We start from the raw sequence: 22785 nt of genomic DNA on the forward strand, positions 1-22785 counted from the left end.
AAATTTAAAAAAAAAAAGACTTCAGTTATGTGTTTATTTGAACAGTTACATAAGTTTGAAGACTCACAGCTTGAACTATAAAATACTACCCAGTAGAGAGAACTTGTCCAGGCTCCGTCTGGAGGGTGTGTGCTGTCAGCTTCCAAACTCAGGGTCCTGTTTTACGATTGGTGATCCCAGGGATATCGCTGTTGAATCTCAGAAGTCCCTGCTAGCTGATAATGTATTAGCTTGTAGTTTATAGTTCATTCATATAAACAAATCTGCTGCCATATTCGTCCTTGAGAGAGCCTTGCTCTCGCTGTTCCAAAACAAAGTGTTAACAAATGAAACAAAACTCTCAATTTTTCATCCAGATTTTGTAAATCCTAAGTGTGAACAGTTGTCATTCGTGCACCCTGCAGGGTTGCCGCATCATTTACCAGATCCCTCTTTCTAGTACTCTCTTTTCCCATCATTCCCGACTCCTTGGCCGAACAATATTTTAGTCTGTCGGTTGTATAACCTTCTTGATCTGGGCAGGACACCAATCCGGGAGTCCTATCTTTGCAATGTTTAAAACTACTGGTGCTGCTTCATGGTGTACATTATCATCCAGTGTTTTTCCAATATTTCTCAAGACAACACCATTTCTAGATATTCAGCAGGTGGGGCAGGGGTTGTAGGAAGTGAGGTTGTGTGGACTATGGTCTGGGACGTTGTTGGTTCTGAAAACCCATCCCACTTTATAAACACTATTGTGCTCGCGTACTGGACCTATGGGTACATTTTCTAAAGTCCGGTCCTGCCTTTTCCGATTAGCTTTAGGATCAGACCATCCATATTTAACCTCTGATGTCCAAAGCAGGCACCTGGTCGAGGTGTTAGCTGAGATAATTAGCTGTTCTGACCATTCCATGGGCATGAGTTCGGGAAATTCTAAAGGACAATTTCTACAGTTTTCTATTTAATGGGACCTTAATGGTTGTATCTACGTGTACATTACAACACCAAGTGAGAACTTTGCCAGGTTTGTTGACTTTCATATGCTGTGTCTGTAATGGTCTATGGAATGGATGGCCTCTAACCCCGATGCTTACTCGGTTACCGCTTCCCAAGTCCCGGATATCGTGGCTCAAGTTCCATCGATGGTTACCTCTGTCAATGCTGGGCAGCACGGTGGCCTAATGGTTAGCACTGCAGTCTCACGGTGCTGAGGTCCCAGGTCCGATCCCGGCTCTGGGTCACTGTCCGTGTGGGGTTTGCACATTCTCCCCGTATCTGCGTGGGTTTCACCCCCACAACCCAAAATTGTGCACTGTAGGTGGATTGACCACACTAAATTGGCCCTTAATTGGAAAACATAATTGGGTAATCTAAATTTATAAAAAAACACAACAATCTCTGTCAATGCTATTGCTCCACCAGTCCTGTGAGTCACGACATTCATAATCACCAAGTATGTTTCCCAGTCCATCTTTTCGTACCTATTATTGAGATCAAGATAGTCGATGCTCTTGTTTACAGTTTTCATCTTGCTAGCCAATTGGACAAAATGTCTTCTTCACTGGGATCCTGTTGGACTAATCGGCTCCCGTTTCCCTCTTTCTCTCTCTCAACCTGGGGTACCTCCTTTGAGATTTTGCCTTTTGGCAAGCCTGCTGCCTGATTAACCGTAGTGCCCGCAGATCCTCCATTCTCTACTAGGGGAGGATCGGAAGGTGGAACCACGTCTCCCTCACCCACATCTACCAACACATGGTGCTGGTGATTGCCCTGAGGGTTAAATAGCTGTAACTGGTTTACATGGCACCATCCGGTTTTACCAGAGTCTAACAAGACTTTGTACACCGAGGGACCTAATCTGTCCACTATAGAAAGTGGCCCACTACGTTTAGGGGACAAAAATGTTCCAGGTTGGTGAATTTGGAGCATGACTTTAATCCCAATCTCATACATCGCAGGCTTGACCTTACTTAATCTGCTTCACTGCTTTTTTTCAGTCCCACTTTAACTGCAGTGGCTATGTGAGCGGCTTGGATAGTATTCCTCAATTGTTGTGCAGACTTTTCACGACGGACAGCTGTCAATTCTGGCTCGATGACACATCTGATCCCATCAAGGGTTCCACTCCCCCAATGGGACGGCCTGTCACCAGGACATGGGGATGAAACCTGCTGAGCTAGATACGGTTTCACATGCTACCTTTAGGACGAAGGGCAGAATTGCATTCCGAGTAGAGTTATTTTGTTCTCCGAATCATGTTTTTCAAGGTTAGTTTCATCCTTTCCACTACACCTCTGGACTGTGAGGGATAGACTATGTGGAATTTCTGTTTTAGTCTGAATGGGGTCATCACGTTCTGCATCACCTGAGCAGTGAAATTAGTTCCTTGGTCTGATTCAGTGTTCCGGGGGAGTCCCCATCTAGTGAACACCTTCTGTACCAGCACGTCGGCTCTTACCTCTGTCAAGTGCGGCCTGGTAGGGAATGCACCAGTCCATTTACTAAAGGTATCAATGATGACCTGAATGTCTCAGTAACTCCCCCCTTATATGGTGGCAAGGGGCCCACATAGTCTGTATGCACCACAGACCCGTGTGGGCAGTATAATCAAAGATCCCTCCCACCCGGCTTACTCACTCTTCCAACTTCTTCCATCGGGCAGGAGATACAGAAGTCTGAGAACACGCACGAACAGACTCAAAAACAGCTTCTTCCCCGCTGTCACCAGACTCCTAAATGACCCTCTTATGGACTGACCTCATTAACACTACACCCTGTATGCTTCATCCGATGCCAGTGCTTATGTAGTTGCATTGTATACCTTGTGTTGCCCTATAATGTATTTTCTTTATTCCCTTTTCTTCCCATGTACTTAATGATCTGTTGAGCTGCTCGCAGAAAAATACTTTTAACTGTACCTTGGTACACGTGACAATGAAGAAATCCAAATCCAAGACCTTCTGTCCTTAAGGATAAGACCGTCCTTTATCTCTTTGCTAGCTTTCCGTTTTTAAAAGATGCTGGTAACACTCTGTCCCTGATCTGTTCCAAATCCTCATCTGCCTTCTGTGCCTCAAACAAAAAATGTTTTTTGGTAGGGTGGGAGCAGCGGCCCCGACCCCGGCCTCCCTGATCCGAGCCTTGGTGCCCCGGGCTTCCCCCCTTTTTTGTTTTGGCACGAACGGTTTCTTGGGATCGTTCGCTATCAAGATCCAACATTCCTGCTGTGCTGCTTCGTAACTGGGATTGTCTGTGTGGAAGTGTGGGTGTTCTGATCCTCTTAACTGTAGTGTCACAGTCTTGGAGCATTCGTGTCCACAGACGGTTGGCGGAGGTTCAGGCCTCTCGACTTCCTCCCCATCACCGTATTCTTGCGCGTCTTCGTCCAGTTCAGCCCAATCTACCACACCTCCCTCCGGATTGTTTTATCCCACAGCTCCAAAGGCGCACATCAGAGCGCTCCAGATCTGGAGTTGCGACTTCAAAGAATCTTTCTCGTGCTGTCATCTGTGGTCAGTGGTTTCATGTCGAAAGGTTTTACTCGTTTGATGCAGCACTTTTACGGTTGCTTGTGAATTGGCACATCTCTGATTCAACCTTTTAATTTCTCTCTGGTGTCATGTGAGAGTACCTTTACTCTCACATGGTGTTTATAAATGGGTTTGCATATAAATATCTGTAGTGAGAGTACCTTTACAAAATGGGTGTTTACTACTGCAGTGATGTCAGAGTGTGGGTGGAGCTGGGCTGTCTGTCAGCTTTTTACTTTCGTTTTAGGCTGTTTACTGCAGGGTGTGTTTTAGTTTCGTTTTCAGTGTTGGAGCTGAAGCCAGACAGAGCGGGTGTACTGTTGATCTCTCTGCCATGAAAAGACTATCTCTTGATCATTTGGTGAATTCAGAATTATAAATGTTCTCAGTAGTGAATGTAAACCTAATGTGCTTCTGTTAAAAGGTGCTTCTTTTGTCTTCTGGATGTTGTTTGGGAAGTTATTAAGGATTACTTAGTGTTGTATTCTTTGGGGGTTGTATTTGAATTAATGGTTGCTAAGATGTTCACGGTATGTTTTAAAAAGGTTCACTTGAGTTCATAGAATAAACATTGTTTTGCTTTAAAAAATACTTTTCCATTTCTGCTGTACCACACCTGTAGAGTGGGCCGTGTGCTCCCCATACCACAATCTATTAAAAGTTGTGGGTCAGGTGAACTCCATGATACACTTTGGGGTTCTTTAAACCCTGGTGCGTAACACTGGGTTGAGCTTCGCTCACTAACAGCTTGCTCCTTTTCCACATAAGCTTTCTCAGTTTCCATTTGGAATTGGCTCATATGTGCCAAATTCGCCTGATTCTTTTGTGCCTCTGTAATTAAAGGGATTTCGCAGCTTTCAACTCTTGTTTTGAAATTTCTATCTCCACTTCTTTTAACTTTCGCATGCAGATAAGTATCGCTATAGCCGTCTCACATTTAGACGCACATTTTCCTAACTCTGGGGGGGCTTCTGGCCCTTTGTCACTGTCCGACGGGTCCCAGGACCTTTAATTTTCTCCCCAAACTGTCTATCCACTTGGGAAATTTACGGTTTAGATATTCCCTGAGTGCCGTTTCCCATTCTGGCCGAGATTCAGCCATTTCACAGAACTCAGTTAATCGACAAAGTAATTGACCGTTTTGAGGGTCCGGCGTCGATATTCGCAGAGTGGTAGTGAAGAGAGCGTCTCTCCTTAATCCTTTTTAAACTCCTTCCCAGATACCCGTGTCGCTAACTTCCTGTCCGGTCTCTCCTGGCCTACGCACTTGAGGTTCGCTGAACATCCCTCAAGGCTGACTATTGGAGGTTACCCTCGTGTGAACCGTTAATCACTCTAATCTTTCACTCGAACAATATTTCTGCAACATAGTTCGAACACGGCCACAGAACTAATCGGCTACCCAGTCCTTTGTTTTCATGCTCCCTTCACCCACTTAATCCTGGTTATCACGTGGGGTTACTGCCCTCTTAATTCAGGCTCAGGCTGGGCGGTTGAAATGTTTAACTCCGGACCAGTTTGACTGCACTAAATTTAGATGTGTCCCATCTGGGGTGCCCTCTGCTGGTGGCAACTGACAAAACCGAAAAATCAGTCCTCACAACTAATTGACCGCGGATCTTTTATTTAACTCCCTTAAGACTTCAGTTATGTGCCTATTTAAACAGTTACGTAAGTTTCATGACTCACAACATGAACTATAAAATACTACCCAGTAGAGAGAACTTGTCCAGGCTCCGTCTGGAGGGTGTGTGCTGTGAGCTTCCAAACTCAAGGTCCTGTCTTGCGAATGTTGATCCCAGGGATATCGCTGTTGAATCTCAGAAGTCCCTGCTATTTTATAATGTTTTTAGCTTGTAGGTTATAGTTCATTCATATGAACAATCTGGTGGCCCACACATCTTATTCGTCCTTAAGAGAGCCTTGCTCCCGCTGTTCCAAAACAAAGTGTTATCAGCAAAATGTCCAGTTGCAAGCCACCGTTCTATCTGTTCCCATGAAATTCATTCTGCAGAGAGTTACAGTTTTTCACACACACAAACCTGTTGGCCTCTTTTACCACCATGCCTCAGGGCACAATGCTGGCCATCCTTCCTACTCTGTGAAGAGGACGTTGCAGAACTTCAAAAGGACATAGACAAATTGGTGGAATGGGCAGATGAAGTTCAATGCAGATAAGTGTGAGGTGCTCCATCTTAATAAGAAGGACATGGTGAGGCAATATAAAATAAGGGCTAAAATCCTGAAGGGGGGTGCATGTCCAGAGGGACCTGGGTGTATGTCTGCATAAATCATTGAAAGTGGCAGGACAGGTGGAGAGAGCAGTTAATAAAATATCTGGTATCCTCCTGCTTTATTAATAGGGGCAGAGAGTACAGGAGCAAGGAGGTCATGCTGAACTTATACCAGACACTAGTTAGACCTCAGCTGGAATATTGTGAACAGTTCTGGGTGGCAACACTATGGGAAGGATGTGAACGCATTGGCGAGAGAGCAGGAAAGGTTTAAAAGAATGGTTCCGGGAATGAGAAACTTCAGCTATGAGGAGAGATTGGAGAGGCTGGGACTGTTCTTGTCGGAGAGAAGAAGGTTAAGAGGAGGTTTGATGGAGATGTTCAAAATCATGAGGGGACTGGACAGAGTAGACGGGGAGAAACAGTCCCTGTTTGGAAAAGGATCAAGAACGAGAGGGCCACAGATTTAAAGTGATTTGCAAAAGAAGCAAATGTGATGTGAGGAAAAACTTCTTCGCACAGTGAATGGTTGGCCAAATGGGGTCCTTGTGCGTGGGAACAATTCTGTGATTTTCCTTAGCTTGGGAGCCTCCACTGCCATAGGCAACAAAATTCACCATCGCCTCCGATGCATCAGCTCAGCCTTCAGTCGTCTGGGGAAAAGAATATTTGACGACCAGGATCTCAAACCAACACAGTCTACCAGGCCAGAGGGGTCGCAGTGCTCCTGATGTTTGCGAGACTTGTACAGACTGCAGCAGCCACCTGAAATCACCTCAAAGCTGAACAGCAGTTTCCTCCCCTCTTCCAACAAGCACAGCATCAAGATGCTGATCACCCAGAACCAGCTCCACTGCATAGGGCACATTGTTCAACCTGACACCAGGTTCCTGCTCTGTTCACATCTCAGTCACACACCAGTCTCACAGGAGGTTGGTGGAAACACTTTCGGGATGTCCATCCTGAAGGAGATCATACATCCCCACTCACTCATGGGCGACCCTGGCTTGTGACCGACCATAATGGAGAGGGTTAATTCAGGGAGGGAGGGAGCACATCGAGAGACTTTGCGGGGAACACGTGGGGGCGAAGTCGAGGCATCGGAGGGAGCGCAGAAACCTCCAAACGCCTCATCTGCACAACCCTTCAAACACCACCTGCCCCCCCCCCATGTTGCAGAACCTGCACGTCACACATCTCATCAAAATGGAAGCTTCACCCTCAATCCCGAGGGACTGCTGAAGGGGAAGAAGACCAAAATTACTCGGGAAAGAGGGCAGATCTTCAACCCAGGTCTTCATTTCTACTGGTCATCACAAATAAAATAGAACTAAAGTCCCCTCTGGTGGTGAAATGGGTGAGGTGCTAAACTCGAAGGACTGGAACAGGAGGAGGCCATTCAGCCCCTCCAATCTGCTCTGCTATTGAATTAGATCACACTCAACTCCATTTTTCTGGCTTTGACCTCTTGGTAACTTCACTTGACAACAAAATCTATCCATTATTAGTCTTTAAAGTCTGATTTGAACCTCTAGCAACTGGGGGTGAAAGTTCCAGATTTTTCACTATCGTTTATGTGAAGACGCGATTCCTGGTTTCAATAATAATAATAATAATAATCATCATCTTTATTAGTGTCACAAGTAAATAGCCAAGCTGTAATTTGAAGGTTTCCATTTTTCCGTTTACCATTTTATATCTGGACTAACAAGGTCTGGATTACTGATCAAGAAACATTGGGCCCAGGGCGGCACGGTGGCACAGTGGTTAGCACTGCTGCCTCGCCGCGCCGAGGTCCCATATTCAATCCCGGCTCTGGGTCACTGTCCGTGTGGAGTTTGCACATTCTCCCCGTGTCTGCGTGGGTTTCACCCCCACAACCCAAAAAGATGTGCAGGGTAGGTGGATTGGCCAGGCTAAATTGCCCCTTAATTGGAAAATAATGAATTGGGTACTCTAAATTTATTTAAAAAAAAGAAACATTGGGCCCGATTTTAACTCTGAATGGGGTTTTGACTGAGTTAAGACTGGGTCCATCGGGAAAGATTTTAACTCATTCAAAACCATTCCACTTGCAAAGTGTTAAATCAGGAACATTCATTCAAACTCCACCCTGACGGATTGGAAATTGGAGTTCCTTGTATTACTTTGGGAATTAAGGGCGTGATTCAGTGGCCTTGTCGTGGATGGGAAAGCGATGGGATTGGCGTCCTCCCTACATTATGTGTTGCCGCTCATGGGAAACATGTCCACTGGGGAACATAAAATCCAGCCCAATGTTTCCTCTTGGAGCGGAAGCTAGAGCTAGGGTAGGGGCCACAGTCTAAACATGAGGGGTCTCCCATTGAAGATGAAGATGAAGAAGAATTTATCTGACATAGACATACTCACCAAATCCTACGCTCCAGCCCAATGTCTTCTATCACCATCCCTTTACTTCAGTGATGGAAAGGGATAGGTATATACCGCAGGGCAAGAGTTATATCTGGGGGAAAGGCAATAATGTTGCGATGAGGCAAGACTTAGGATGCATCGGATGGAGAGGAAAACTGCAGGGGATGGGCACAATGGAAATGTGGAGCTACTGCGTGTCCTTGATAAGTATGTACCTGTCAGGCAGGGAGGAAGTGGTCGAGCAAGGGAACCGTGGTTTACTAAAGCAGTCGAAACACTTGTCAAGAGGAAGAAGGAGGCTTCTGTAAAGATGAAACATGAAGGTTCAGTTAGGGCACTCGAGAGTTACAAGTTAGCTAGGAAGGACCTAAAGAGAGAGCTAAGAAGAGCCAGGAGGGGACATGAGAAGTCTTTGGCAGGTAGGATCAAGGATAACCCTCAAGCCTTCTATAGATATGTCAGGAATAAACAAATGAATAGGGTAAGAGTAGGGCCAGTCAAGGACAGTAGTGGGAAGTTGTGCTTGGAGTCCGAGGAGATAGGTAAGGTGGTAAATGAATATTTTTCGTCAGTATTCACACAGGAAAAAGACAATGTTGTTGAGGAGAATACTGAGATTCAGGCTACTAGACTAGAAGGGCTTGAGGTTCATAAGGAGGAGGTGTTAGCAATTCTGGAAAGTGTGAAAATAGATAAGTCCCCTGGGCCGGATGGGATTTATCCTAGGATTCTCTGGGAAGCTAGGGAGGCGATTGCTGAGCCTTTGGCTTTGATCTTTAAGTCATCTTTGTCTACAGGAATAGTGCCAGAAGACTGGAGAATAGCAAATGTTGTCCCCTTGTTCAAGAAGGGGAGTGGAGACAACCCCAGTAACTATAGACCAGTGAGCCTTACTTCTGTTGTGGGCAAAATCTTGGAAAGGTTTATAAAAGATAGGATGTATAATCATCTGGAAAGGAATAATTTGATTAGAGATCGTCAACACGGTTTTGTGAAGGGTAGGTCGTGCCTCACAAACCTTATTGAGTTCTTTGAGAAGGTGACCAAACAGGTGGATGAGGGTAAAGCAGTTGATGTGGTGTATATGGATTTCAGTAAAGCGTTTGATAAAGTTCCCCACGGTAGGCTACTGCAGAAAATACGGAGGCATGGGATTCAGGGTGATTTAGCAGTTTGGATCAGAAATTGGCTAGCTGGAAGAAGACAAAGGGTGGTGGTTGATGGGAAATATTCAGACTGGAGTCCAGTTACTAGTGGTGTACCACAAGGATCTGTTTTGGGGCCACTGCTGTTTGTCATTTTTATAAATGACCTGGAGGAGGGCGTAGAAGGATGGGTGAGTAAATTTGCAGATGACACTAAAGTCGATGGAGTTGTGGACAGTGCAGAAGGATGTTACAAGTTACAGAGGGACATAGATAAGCTGCAGCGCTGGGCTGAGAGGTGGGAAATGGAGTTTAATGCAGAAAAGTGTGAGGTGATTCATTTTGGAAGGAATAACAGGAAGACAGAGTACTGGGCTAACGGTAAGATTCTTGGCAGTGTGGATGAGCAGAGAGATCTCGGTGTCCATGTACATAGATCCCTGAAAGTTGCCACCCAGGTTGAGAGGGTTATTAAGAAGGCGTACGGTGTGTTAGCTTTTATTGGTAGAGGGATTGAGTTTCGGAACCATGAGGTCCTGTTGCAGTTGTACAAAACTCTGGTGCGGCCGCATTTGGAGTATTGCGTGCAATTCCGGTCGCCGCATTATAGGAAGGATATGGAAGCATTGGAAAGGGTGCAGAGGAGGTTTACCAGAATGTTGCCTGGTATGGAGGGAAGATCTTATGAGGAAAGGCTGAGGGACTAGAGGCTGTTTTCGTTAGAGAGAAGAAGGTTAAGAGGTGACTTAATTGAGGCATACAAGATGATCAGAGGATTGGATAGGGTGGACAATGAGAGCCTTTTTCCTCGGATGGTGATGTCTAGCACGAGGGGACATAGCTTTAAGTTGAGGGGAGATAGATATGAGACAGATGTCAGAGGTAGGTTCTTTACTCAGAGAGTAGTAAGGGCATGAAATGCCCTGCCTGCAACAGTAGTGGACTCGCCAACACTAAGGATATTTAAATGGTCATTGGATAGACATATGGACGATAAGGGAATAGTGTAGATGGGCTTTAGAGTGGTTTCACAGGTCGGCGCAACATCGAGGGCCGAAGGGCCTGTACTGCGCTGTAATGTTCTATGTTCTATGCCTGGGAATATCCTGTCTCCCTGAAGGATATAGTTGCTGGGCTGGGTCTGCAGCAGATGGTGAGAGAACCACCAAGAGGAAAAACTTGACCTTGGCCTACCAAAGTACCTGTCGCGGATTCATCTGTCCATGACAGTATTGGTAGGCGTGACCACCACTCAGCCCTTGTAGAGTCTTCACATTGAGGATACCCTCCATCGTGTTGTGTACCATTACCGCCATGCTAGATGGGATAGACTTCGAACAGATCTAGCAACTCAAGACTGGACATCGATGAAGCACCATGGGCCATCAGCAGCAGCAGAATTGTGCTCAACCACAATCTGTAACCTCATGGCCTGGCATATCCCCCACTCTACCATTACCACCGAGCCAGGGGACCAATCCTGGTTCAATGAAGAGTGCAGGAGAGCTGGTGTGGCATCTACCTCAAAGTTGGGTTAGCAAACCTTCAGGAATGGAAGATTAATCTCTGCTCTAAGCAAACACCCAGGAGGGCGTTAAAAACTTTGTTGAAACTAAAATTTGAATGGTTTCATTTCTTGCCGATGGGAAAAATGGCTGTTTGTCATTGAAGGATTATCCAATTGGATAAGCAAAAGTCTGTTCCCTTTCCGATTGGTTGGCAGACGATACATTCCCAGTTTGGACATACTGGGTGGCCAATGGCTGGAGTGCATGGAGGCGAGGCTTTGAACACAGGAGGTCATGTGGTGAAATCGGCAGGAATACATCCTACCAGAGGGGCCTGGCCAACCACGTACATACGTTCTAGTCCTGTCTGAAGTTGGAGAGGTTTTGGGGCTTTCTTCAGCATGTTGGCGATCTCGCACCTGGACTTGGAGCCCAGGCCCCCGCGGGGCCATATTTGGGGTATCGGAGCAGTCGGGCTGCAGACGGGGGTGGATGTTTTAGCCTTCGCCTCGCTGACTGGTGGCAGGTGGGTTCTGTTGGGGTGGAGGTCAGCCTTGCCACCCTGTGCCTCAGTGTGGCTGTGGGACTTGATGGAGTTCCTGCATCTTGAGAAGGTTATCTTCACCTTGAGGGGGAGGGAGATTGAGGGGTTCAATAAGAGATGGAGTCTGTTTACGCTTCACTTTAAAGAAAGTTGGTCATCGTCAGCTGCTGGTTAGGGTGGGTGGGGGGTTACTTTCTGTGTGGCATGTGTATTAGTTGGTAGTGGGGGGGGTCTTCTGTTACCCTTTCCACTTTGTGTTGATTTGTTTCATGTGTAACAAATAAAAATACTTTCTTAAAAAAAGAGGGATACGTCCTATCAGAATTGGTAACCCTATGTCAACGTTGAGGGAATTGGAATTAGTGGATGTCAGTGGGAGGAGACAAGTGATTTGCCACCGGGTAAATCAGTCAGACCTGCTGTTGCAGTTTGTCCTCCAGTTGTGTGTGAATGTTGGGTGTGTGCTGTATGAGGCACAACTGTGACGTTCACCTTCAGTCTAAACACACCGGGGATCAGCCATTGGGGAGGGGTTGAAGAGCCATAGGAGGAGGGCAAAAACGAAGGGAATGATTTACCAATCAGCAAGTAAAAGTGTCAGGCATGGCATCCTTGCCTGACACTTGTCGGGGGGGGTTGTGGTGCTCATGTCCTGCTCTAGAAACTTTTTAAAAATAGGTTTGAGTATCTTCCTTCCAATTAAGGGGCAATTTAGCGTGGCCACTCCACCTATCCTGCACATCGTATGGATTGTGGGGATGAGACCCACGCAGACATGGGGAGACTGTGCAAACTGTCATGATATGCAGACATGCACATAAGATACAGCCAGGCAGCTAATGAACACAGAGAACAGGACATAGCCAATCAGCAGGCAGTACACTTGGGGGTGGTTTCCCTCTATAAAAGGCACGAGGCACTCACACTCCGCCTCTTTCCACTGGGGACATGTACAGAGTGAATCAGGGTGTATATATCACACAACACCTCCAGCACGTGGCTAAGAGCTAGTCTGGTTCAGTCAGACAGAGTAATCACACTTGGGTTCGCAGAGAGTCGAACTCTCAGAGAACTGTGCTAACTGTGTGACAGGTTCAATGAATCAGATTCAAGGTCTGGAGTATCTTCCAGTTAAAGCTGCATCCAGTTGCAGCCCGTGTTATCTCAGTGTGCTTAACACGACACAAACTCCACACCTGACAGTGACCTGGGGCCAGGATCGAACCCGGGTACTCGGCGCCGCGAGGCAGCAGTGCTAGCCACTGCGCCGCCGTGCTGCCCTTCGGCTTCACAGACTTTTGAGCATGAAATCCAGGCCACGCTTCCACTGCGTTACTGAGAGAATGCTGCACTGTCCCAGTTTCCAGCTTTCACAGGAGATGTTAAGTCGAGGCTCCTGAATGCTGTCTCAGGCGGACAGGAAAGATCCCATGGCCACCGAAGAGGAGCTGGGATCGCCACGGCATCCTGGACAATGTTTACACCTCAACCGGCATCCGGCACACAGAAGGGGTGACTTTTCAGCCGTTCTTGCTGCTGGGATCCTCTGTGCATTGATGTTCGTGGGATCTTCCTTTCTCAAAATGTTTTTTTAAAATTTAGAGTGCCCAATTCATTCTTTTGCAATTAAGGGGCAATTTAGCGTGTTCAATCAACCTACCTTGCACATCTTTGGGTTGTGGGGGCGAAACCCACGCAAACACTGGCAGAATGTGCAAACTCCACACGGACAGTGACCCAGGGCCGGGATCGAACCTGGGACCTCGGCGCCGTGAGGCTGCAGTGCTAACCACTGCGCCACCGTGCTGCCCCTTACCTCTTCACAAAATTGGCTGCTACGTTTAATGTAACAGCGGCAGCACTAAAGAAGCGTTTCACTGACTGTAAAGGGCTTTGTGACCCGGAGGTTTGGATAGGTGCTATAGAAATGCAAGTCTTTTTCTTTCTCCAAATGCAGAATAATACAACAAAAGCTTTTCTCTCGGAGTTCCTTTTTTTTATTAAACAAGCGTCGACATCCAAAACATTCTGAGACGCATAAAAAAAATACATCCTAGTAAAATGATGGGAATGATAGTTAACCAGCGTGTACATTACAGCAAGCACAGAATAAGCGTTTTAAAGCGACTGTGCCCTGGATACACAGCCCTTCACCCAACATCCACACACCCAGCGTGAAGATAAACAAAATACTGTGGAGGCTGGAACTTGAAACAAGAACCGAGGCTGCTGGAGAACCGAGGCAGGTCTGGCACCGGCTGTCAGGAGGTAAGCAGCATGTTTGGGCGAAGCATTCCTTTTATTCGGTGTGTAAGGCAATGCGATATAAGCGTGTTTCTGAGGATATCCTCTGCTAAATACCTCTGCCCAAATCATAGAAACAACAACAGGAAACTGGGTAGCTGCGAAGAGAATGTTGTGGGGGGCTCGTCACAGGTAAAACCCCTTCTTGACGAAATCAGCAGGGTGGTGTTCCGCTGCCCCGAATCCTGGCGGCTTGCTGGTTGAGTAAACAGCACGAGTCGTTCAAGGAATGCAAGCCGCTGATGGTCCGAGAGAGCCAGGGCTGAAGCTGTGAATCTATTGTGAGATGGGTCGGACTGACATATCTACAGCGGAAATTCAGACATGGAGACCAGTCCCTGAGGCTTTACTGGCTGGGAGTCTTGCGTTGGTTGAACGTTATGAGCCTGTACATGACATAAGCATCAGCAACATAAAGAGCAACAGCGATGAATCCAAAGACCTGGAGATTAGACAGAAGAGAGTTAGTACCCATCCTTAGTGACACTCAATTCTTGAAAAATATTTCCTTATTTAATGGGAAGAATGCAGGTTGTGAGTGACACGAAAGGACGTGGCCCTCGAAATAATACATCCACTGGCGGGTCATTCTCCAAAATTCTTTGGGCTCTAGAATGGTTCCTACAGTTGGAGGGTAGCGAATGTAACCCCACTAGTCAAACAGGGAGGTAGAGAGAAAACAGGAAACTATAGACCAGTGAGTCTAACGTCGGTAGTAGAGAAGTTGCTGGAGTCCATTATCAAGGGTTTTGTAGCACAGCATTTGGAAAGCAGTGGTGTAATCAGACAGTCAGCATGGGGTTACGAAAGGAAAATCATGCTTGACAAATGTACTGGAATTCTTTGAAGATGTAACTAGTAGAGTTGACCAGGGAGAAGCAGTGGATGTGGTTTATTTAGACTTTCCAGAAGGCTTTCAACAAGCAGATCACTATGTAAAGTTAAAGCGCATGGGATTACGCGTAGTGTCTTGAGACGGATAGAAATCTGGTTAGCAGACAGGAAGCAAAGAGTTGGAATAAGTGGGTCCTTTTCCGATTGGCAGGCAGTGACTAGTGAGGTACTGCAGGGATCTGTGCTCGGACCCCAACTGTTCACATTATATATTAATGATTTGGACGAGGCAACTAAATGTATTATCTTCAAATTTGCAGATGATACAAAGTTGGGTGGGAGGGTGAGCTGTGAGGAGGATGCAGAGTTGCTTCAGAGGGATATGGACAGGCTGAGGGAGTGGGCATATGCATGGCAGATTCAGTATAATATGGATAAATGTAAAGTTATCCACTTCAGTAGCAAAAATAGGAAGGGAGATTATTATTTGAGAGAGGTGTATACTCAGCGAGACCTTGGTGTCCTTGTGCCTCAGTCGCTGAAAGGAGGCACGGAGGTACAGCAGGCAGTAAAGAAGGCAAATGGTATGTTAGCCTTCGTAGCGAGAGGATTTGAGTATAGGAATAGAGATGTTTTACTGCAATTGTATAAGGCAGTGATGAGGTCACACCTGGAGTATTGTGGGCAGTTTTGGTGTCCTTATCTGAGGAAGGATGTTCTTGCTATGGAGGGAGAGCAGCGAAGGTTTACCAGGCTGATTCCTGGGATGGTGGGACTGTCACATGAGGAGAGACTAAGTTGGTTAGGATTATATTCACTGGAGTTTAGAACAATGAGAGGGGATCTCATAGAAACTTGGAAAATTCTAACAGAATTAGACAGTGTAGATTCAGAAAGAATGTTCCCGATGGTGGGGGAGTCCAGAAAAAGGGGTCATAGTTTGAGGATAAGAGGCAAACCGTTTAGGACTGAGGTGAGGAGAGATTTCTCCACCCAGAGAGTGGAATCTGTGGAATTCACTCCCACAGTAAGTAGTTGAGGCCAAAACATTGTGTAAAGTGTGGCTTTGAGTGAAGACATGATCAGGATGGGTTGTGGTGCTTTCGCATGGTGGAATAGCCCATCTGGTCTCACCTATGAACACTTTGGCGAGTTTCAGCATGCGCCTGGGATTCACTGCAACAGTATGTGTCAGTTTCTGATGGCCACTGGCTCATGTGACTATTGACCCAGGGTAACGTGAAGCATCAGCACCACACGTACGCCCACAAGTTGACGGGGGAATTAATATACTGCTCTAACCGGCACAATGTCCTCAATTCACAGGATTTTGACCCAGCGATAGTGGAAGAGCGGTGATATATTTCCACGTCAGGGTGGTGAGTGCGTTGGAGGGGAACCTCCAGGTAGTGGGGTTCCCAGGTATCTGCAGCTCTTGTCCTTCTAGGTGGGAGTGGTCGTGAGTTTGGAAGGTGCTGCCTAAGGAGCCTTGATGATTGCACTCTACCTATGGCCGAACCAACATTTTATACAGTTCCAGCATAACCGCCCTGCTCTTAAACTCCCTGCCTCGGCTAATAAAGGCAAGTCACCAGCTGCATTCTTTTTTTAAAAAAAATAATTTTTATTAAAGGTTTTCATGAAATATCAATAACAAAATGAGAAAGAAAAAAGAACCCAACAGGGTTAAGTACAAAACACAATCTAAAAAAGCAACCCCCAGACCCCTCCCCCCCCTGTACCTAAATAATAAATTAACATTAACACCCCGACTTAACACAACAGGTGTATACACCCCCTCAGACCCTCCAGTGTAAATAACATAAACAAAAATAAAGTAACCCCCCCCCCACCGAGCTGCTGCTGCCATTGACCAATGTCTATCGTTCTGCCAGAAAGTCTAAGAACGGTTGCCACCGCCTAAAGAACCCTTGTACCGACCCTCTCGAGGCGAATTTCACCCTCTCCAATTTAATGAACCCTGCCATCTCGCTGATCCAGGATTCCACGCTTGGGGGCCTCGTATCTTTCCACTGAAGGAGAATCCTTCATCGGGCTACCAGGGACGCAAAGGCCAGAATTCCGGCCTCTTTCGCCTCCTGCACTCCCGGCTCCTCTGCCACCCCAAATATCTTTCCCACCAAGATCGCCACCCCTCGATTTTTGCCATCTAGCCCCGAGTCAAACACCTGACCTACCCACCCTTTCCTCAGTCTTACCTGGTCTGCCACCTTCAGGTGTGTCTCCTGGAGCATAACCACATCCGCCTTGAGCCCCTTCAGGTGCGCGAACACGCGGGCCCGCTTAATCGGCCCATTCAGTCCCCTTACATTCCAGGTTATCAGCCGGATCAGGGGGCTACCCACCCCCCTCCCCCGCCGACTAGCCATAACCCCTCCTCGGCCAGCCACGCGCCCGCACCCCACACCCAGCCCGTTCCCCACAGCGGCATACCCCCGTCTTGACCCACCCCACTCGCTCCAGCTCCTCCTTGACCTTAGCAGCAGCAACTCGATTTCCCCCCCCCCACCCACCCCGACCCTCAGTCTGTGTCCAGCTTCTCGGCCTGAACAAAGGCCCACGCCTCCTCCGGAGACTCAAAATAATGGTGCCGGTCCTTGTAGGTAACCCACAGTCACGCCGGCTGCAGCATGCCAAACTTCACCCCCTTCCTGTACAGCACCGCCTTCGCTCGATTGTACCCGGCCCTCCTCTTCGCCACCTCCGCACTCCAGTCCTGATATATCCGAACCTCCGCGTTCTCCCACCTGCTGCTCCTCTCATTCTTGGCCCACCTGAGCACACACTCCCGATCGACGAACCGATGGAACCGCACCAGCACCGCCCGCGGAGGGTCGTTAGCCTTGGGCTACAGGAGGATCCTATAGCAGGGCCCAGTTACAGTAGGGTCCTATAGCAGGGCCCAGTTACAGTAGGGTCCTATAGCAGGGCCCAGTTACAGGAGGGTCCTATAGCAGGGCCCAGTTACAGGAGGGTCCTATAGCAGGGCCCAGTTACAGGAGGGTCCTATAGCAGGGCCCAGTTACAGGAGGGTCCTATAGCAGGGCCCAGTTACAGGAGGGTCCCATAGCAGGGCCCAGTTACAGGAGGGTCCCATAGCAGGGCCCAGTTACAGGAGGGTCCTATAGCAGGGCCCAGTTACAGGAGGGTCCTATAGCAGGGCCCAGTTACAGGAGGGTCCTATAGCAGGGCCCAGTTACAGGAGGGTCCTATAGCAGGGCCCAGTTACAGGAGGGTCCTATAGCAGGGCCCAGTTACAGGAGGGTCCTATAGCAGGGCCCAGTTACAGGAGGGTCCCATAGCAGGGCCCAGTTACAGGAGGGTCCTATAGCAGGGCCCAGTTACAGGAGGGTCCTATAGCAGGGCCCAGTTACAGGAGGGTCCTATAGCAGGGCCCAGTTACAGGAGGGTCCTATAGCAGGGCCCAGTTACAGGAGGGTCCTATAGCAGGGTCCAGTTACAGTCGAGTCCAAAAGCAGGGCCCCTATAGCACGGTCCAGTTACAGGAGGGTCCTATAGCAGGATCCAGTTACAGGAGGGTCCATTGCAGGGTCCAGTTACAGTCGGGTCCAAAAGCAGGGCCCCTATAGCAGGATCCAGTTGCAGGAGGGTCCATTGCAGGGCCCAGTTACAGTAGGGCCCTATAGCAGGGCCCAGTTACAGTAGGGTCCTATAGCAGGGCCAGTCCTGTTTCACACCATCCACTGAGTTCATTTAACGGCCACTTACCGATCCAGTTATGACACCGGCAGTTATCCTGCTCACCACAGCAGCAATACATATAATCAGCAGCAGCAGAGCTGCAAAGACAGAATTCACAGAATCCTAGAAACAAATAAATTAAAATTACTTCATTAATAAAATACTTGTTTTTTTGCCTCAAATTGACCAATGCATCAATGCTGAAACAGAAAGCACTCAAGGACCAAAAATCTGCACTCCCAGGACAGGTACAGCACGGGGTTAGATACAGAGTAAAGCTCCCTCTGCACTGTCCCCAACAAACACTCCCAGGACAGGTACAGCACGGGGTTAGATACAGAGTAAAGCTCCCTCTGCACTGTCCCCATCAAACACTCCTAGGGCAGGTACAGCACGGGGTTAGATACAGAGTAAACCTCCCGCGACACTGTCCCCATCAAACACTCCCAGGACAGGTGCAGCACGAGGCTAGACAGAGTAAAGCTTCCTCTACACTGTCCCCATCAAACACTCCCGGGACAGGTACAGCATGGGGTTAGATACAGAGTAAAGTTCCCTCTACACTCCCCATCAAACACTCCCAGGACAGGTACAGCACGGGGTTAGATACAGAGTAAATCTCCCTCTACACTGTCCCCATCAAACACTCCCAGGACAGGTGCAGCACGGAGTTAGATACAGAGTAAAGCTCCCTCTACACTGTCTCCATCAAACACTCCCAGGACAGGTACAGCACGGGGTTAGATACAGAGTAAATCTCCCTCTACACTGTCTCCATCAAACACTCCCAGGACAGGTACAGCACGGGGTTAGATACAGAGTAAATCTCCCTCTACACTGTCTCCATCAAACACTCCCAGGACAGGTACAGCACGGGGTTAGATACAGAGTAAATCTCCCTCTACACTGTCTCCATCAAACACTCTCAGGGAAAATACAGCTCTGATAAACCACAATGATTAGAGAGGGAGACATTTTGGTTGAAGGATCAGAAACCAGGACACTGGGGTTCGATCCCGGCCCCGGATCACTGTCTGGTGGAGTTTGCACATTCTCCCCGTGTCTGTGTGGGATTCATCTTCACAACCCAAAGATGTGCAGGGTAGGTGGATTGGCCGCGCTAAATTGCCCCTTAATTGGAAAGAAATATAATTGGGTACTCTAAATTTATTAACAAAAAGAAAAAAAAAAGTGCTTAGGATTTGGAACACATTTCTTGAACATCTGGTGGGGGCAGGGTCAATCCTGCCTTTTGGATGGGAATTGGGTCATTAGCTGAAAAGGAAACATTTTCAGGGCTCTCGGGAATAGACTAATGTGGGGCTTGGCGAATGGTTCTTGCAGAGAGCTGGCACCGACATGCTGGGCCGAATGGTCTCCTTCTGTGCCACAACCGTTCTATGATTGTACAAGTTCATTGGTCCGATTTTTCCAAACCCTATGTCAAAGACATGTTAAGTGGTAATTGTATTCCGATGGTGAATATTAGCGATGGCGATATCTCTGCTTGTGTACAGGCTGAAGTCCAACAGGTTTGTTTCGAACACTAGCTTTCGGAGCACTGCTCCTTCCTCAGGTGATTTGAAACAAACCTGTTGGACTTTAACCTGGTGTTGGAAGACTTCTTACTGTGCTCACCCCAGTCCAACGCCGTCATCTCCACATCTTGTGTACAGGCTGCAAGAGGTGGGGTTGCTGGTTTTGTATGATATGGAATGTTGATCTGTGAAGATAATTCTAATAAATGAATGAAGACTGATTTCACTGTCCATCTCCCTGAGGTTTGACTCTCATCACCGTAACACACTGGGTCCTCCTCCTCTGATGGATTGGCCACTGTTTAACCTACTCTGTCCCAACCCATGATATTAGCTTGAATTTACTTACCATCAGTGGCCAGAACAATAAGGTCATTTTGGAGTCAAGTTTGAGCAGATACAAGATGTAGAAGGCCAGCGTGATGATTATTTCCATCAGGGGAACAGCTATGAAAACCCCAGAGGAAGATGCAGCAAATGAAACAAAAGCCACAAAGGCTATAATCTGTAAATGGGTGAAAACAAATATATCCATTATTCACTCAGTATCAGGGATCCAATCTCCTGTTTGTCGAATTTGCTCGCACTTTATATCCAATTTACTCCTCCTCTGAACAGATCTACCATTATCCCTCAGGTAGGACATCAGTCCATGCCCAAATGCAGCAAGACCTCGATAACGTTTGTGCATGTACTGGCATTTGGCAAGTAACATTCACGCCACACAAGTGCCAGGTAATGACCATCTCCAAGAAAAATATAACTACCTCCCCTTGACCTTCAACGGCATTACTATTGTTAGATCTCCCACTATCGCCATCCTTGGGGTTATCATTGACCAGAAACTGGACTAGTCTTTCAAATACTGTGGCTGCCAGAGCAGGTCAATGGCTTGGAATCCTGTGGCAAATAACTCACCTCCTGACTCCCCAAAGCCTGTCCACCTATGAGCCACTAGTCAGGAGTGTGATGGAACACTCTCCACTTGCCTGGATGAGTGCAGCTCCAACAACACTCAAGAGAGACAACATCCCAATCAACTCCCTCCCTCTCAGCAGTGTGGGTGCACCGACAGAACATGGACTGAAGCAGTTCAAGGCGGGGTGTACACCACCTTCTCAAGGACAATCTTTGAAATACTTTCATGGAGTGCGGACCGTCATTGGTTGGGTCATCCCATTGCCCATTTCTAATTGCCCTTGAGAAGGGAGGTACAGAGCCACCTTCTTGAACTGCTGCAGCCCATGGGTGGCACGGTGGCACAGTGGTTAGCACTGTTGCTTCACAGCTCCAGGGTCCCAGGTTCGATTCCCGGCTTGGGTTACTGTCTGTGCGGAGTCTGCACATCCTCCCCGTGTGTGCGTGCGTTTCCCCCGAGTGCTCTGGTTTCCTCCCACAGTCCAAAAATGTGCAGATTAGATGGATTGGCCACGCTAAATTGCCCCAAAGGTTAGGTGGGGTTCCGGGCTAGGTTGCGGGAGTGGGCCTAGGGAGGGTGCGCTTTCAGAGGGTCGATGCAGACCCGATGGGCCGAATGGCCTCTTCTGCATTGTTGGAATTCTATGATTCGATGTAGGTACACCCACAGCCCCATCTCGAACAAGGGAGGCCATAGACAGATCTGCATCATATTCTCAGTGCACTTCAAGGGAGTGAATGTCCAGAAATCTTTTTGGCGCCTGTTGCAAAGTTGATCTTCACTAGGAGTTTTTTCAGAGTGTTGAATGACAGGGGTCACTGCCGTGACAGTTGGTATTATTAAAACAGAAGCAGAGACAGAAGCGAACAGGCAGCTTCAAAAATCTGACAGCTGGAAGCATCCGTGGGAACGAAGAGCTCGCACGAGAAACAGAAACCCGAAATGCTGGAGCAGAATGAAATTGTTGGACCAGAAGTGGTAGAGTGATTGAAGAGGTAATAATAATCTTTATTACTGTCACAAGTAGGCTTACATTAACTGCAATGTTACTGTGGAAAGCCCCCAGTCGCCAGCGCCTGTTCGGGTACACGGAGGGAGAATTCAGAATATCCAATTCACCGAACAAGCACGTCTTTCAGGACTTGTGGGAGGAAGCACCCGGAGGAAAACCCACGCAAACACGGGGAGGTGCAGACTCCGCACAGACAGCTACCCAAGCCGGGAATTGAACCTGGATCGCCGGCGCTGTGAAGCAACAGTGCTAACCACTGTGCTAACGGGGCAAAGGAAACACGCACCCATTCAAAAGCAAAAGTAATTCTGTGGGGGTAGTAAGTGCTGGCCTCTCCAGCGACACCCACATCCCACAGGCGAATATTAGTAAAATACTCTGCAGGACTGAAGCACTCCCACCTGACCCCCCTACCCACCCAGTGCTGGTAAACCCTCCAGCCCCAAAACCGCCCCGCCCGGCCCTGTGAACCATCAGAGGTGGGGGTGGAGTGTGCAGACAGACCCCCACATACACACACACATTCCTCACCAAGGGAATGCCCAATTTAAACTATTAGTTTGGACACACTTTCTCCCCCTCGCTCACCATCTCTGCAATCTTCAGCGCACTCCGTTTGGATTTCACGAACAAGAAATTAACCTCCATGTCTGGGCTCTCTGGCACAGAGGAAAGTTTTGTATTTCCTGGTTGCTCCAGCACACCTCCCTCTCCCTTGTTGATCTGATGTTGCGCGGTTTGGCTGCTTCCTGCTTTTGCTCTGACCTGGGTTGGCACCTCCTCTCTCTGATCCACCAACACAACTGGCTTAATCCTTGGGGAGAAATGTGTGCAAATCACTTTCACTCAGTTTGACAAACTAAGTTCCATTTATCACAGCAGGGCCGCGCAACAGAAACACACAGGGGCAGTGGAGATCAATTACCGGAGTTCTCTGTTTATAACAGGCAGTCATGTATAAGAGACACAGTTTTGGCAGCAGTTTTCCGCAATGCGACGTGTCTGATTCCCAACGTAATTTATGCAAAGCCACAAACTTCACTGGGAATCCGGAAATCCCTGATTTGTAAGGAGTATGCACAACCAGGCCCCAAACACGCCTGGCTTTGAATCTA

General features: G+C 47.8%; 1 protein-coding gene across 1 annotated transcript; it reads right to left on the reverse strand.

Moving 5' to 3' along the window:
* Positions 1-13314: 13314 nt before the first annotated feature.
* On the reverse strand, positions 13315-22429 carry LOC140430351 (chemokine-like factor). Its single transcript, XM_072517809.1, has 4 exons — positions 22259-22429; positions 20089-20244; positions 18229-18324; positions 13315-14086 (listed from the first exon to the last, which is right to left on the reverse strand). The coding sequence occupies exons 1-4, from the start codon at positions 22316-22318 to the stop codon at positions 13991-13993; spliced, it is 408 nt and encodes a 135-aa protein (XP_072373910.1). The 5' UTR covers positions 22319-22429; the 3' UTR covers positions 13315-13990.
* Between the last annotated feature and the right edge of the window lie 356 nt (positions 22430-22785).

Source organism: Scyliorhinus torazame, chromosome 10 (genome assembly GCF_047496885.1).
Source record: "Scyliorhinus torazame isolate Kashiwa2021f chromosome 10, sScyTor2.1, whole genome shotgun sequence".
NCBI lineage: Eukaryota > Metazoa > Chordata > Chondrichthyes > Carcharhiniformes > Scyliorhinidae > Scyliorhinus > Scyliorhinus torazame.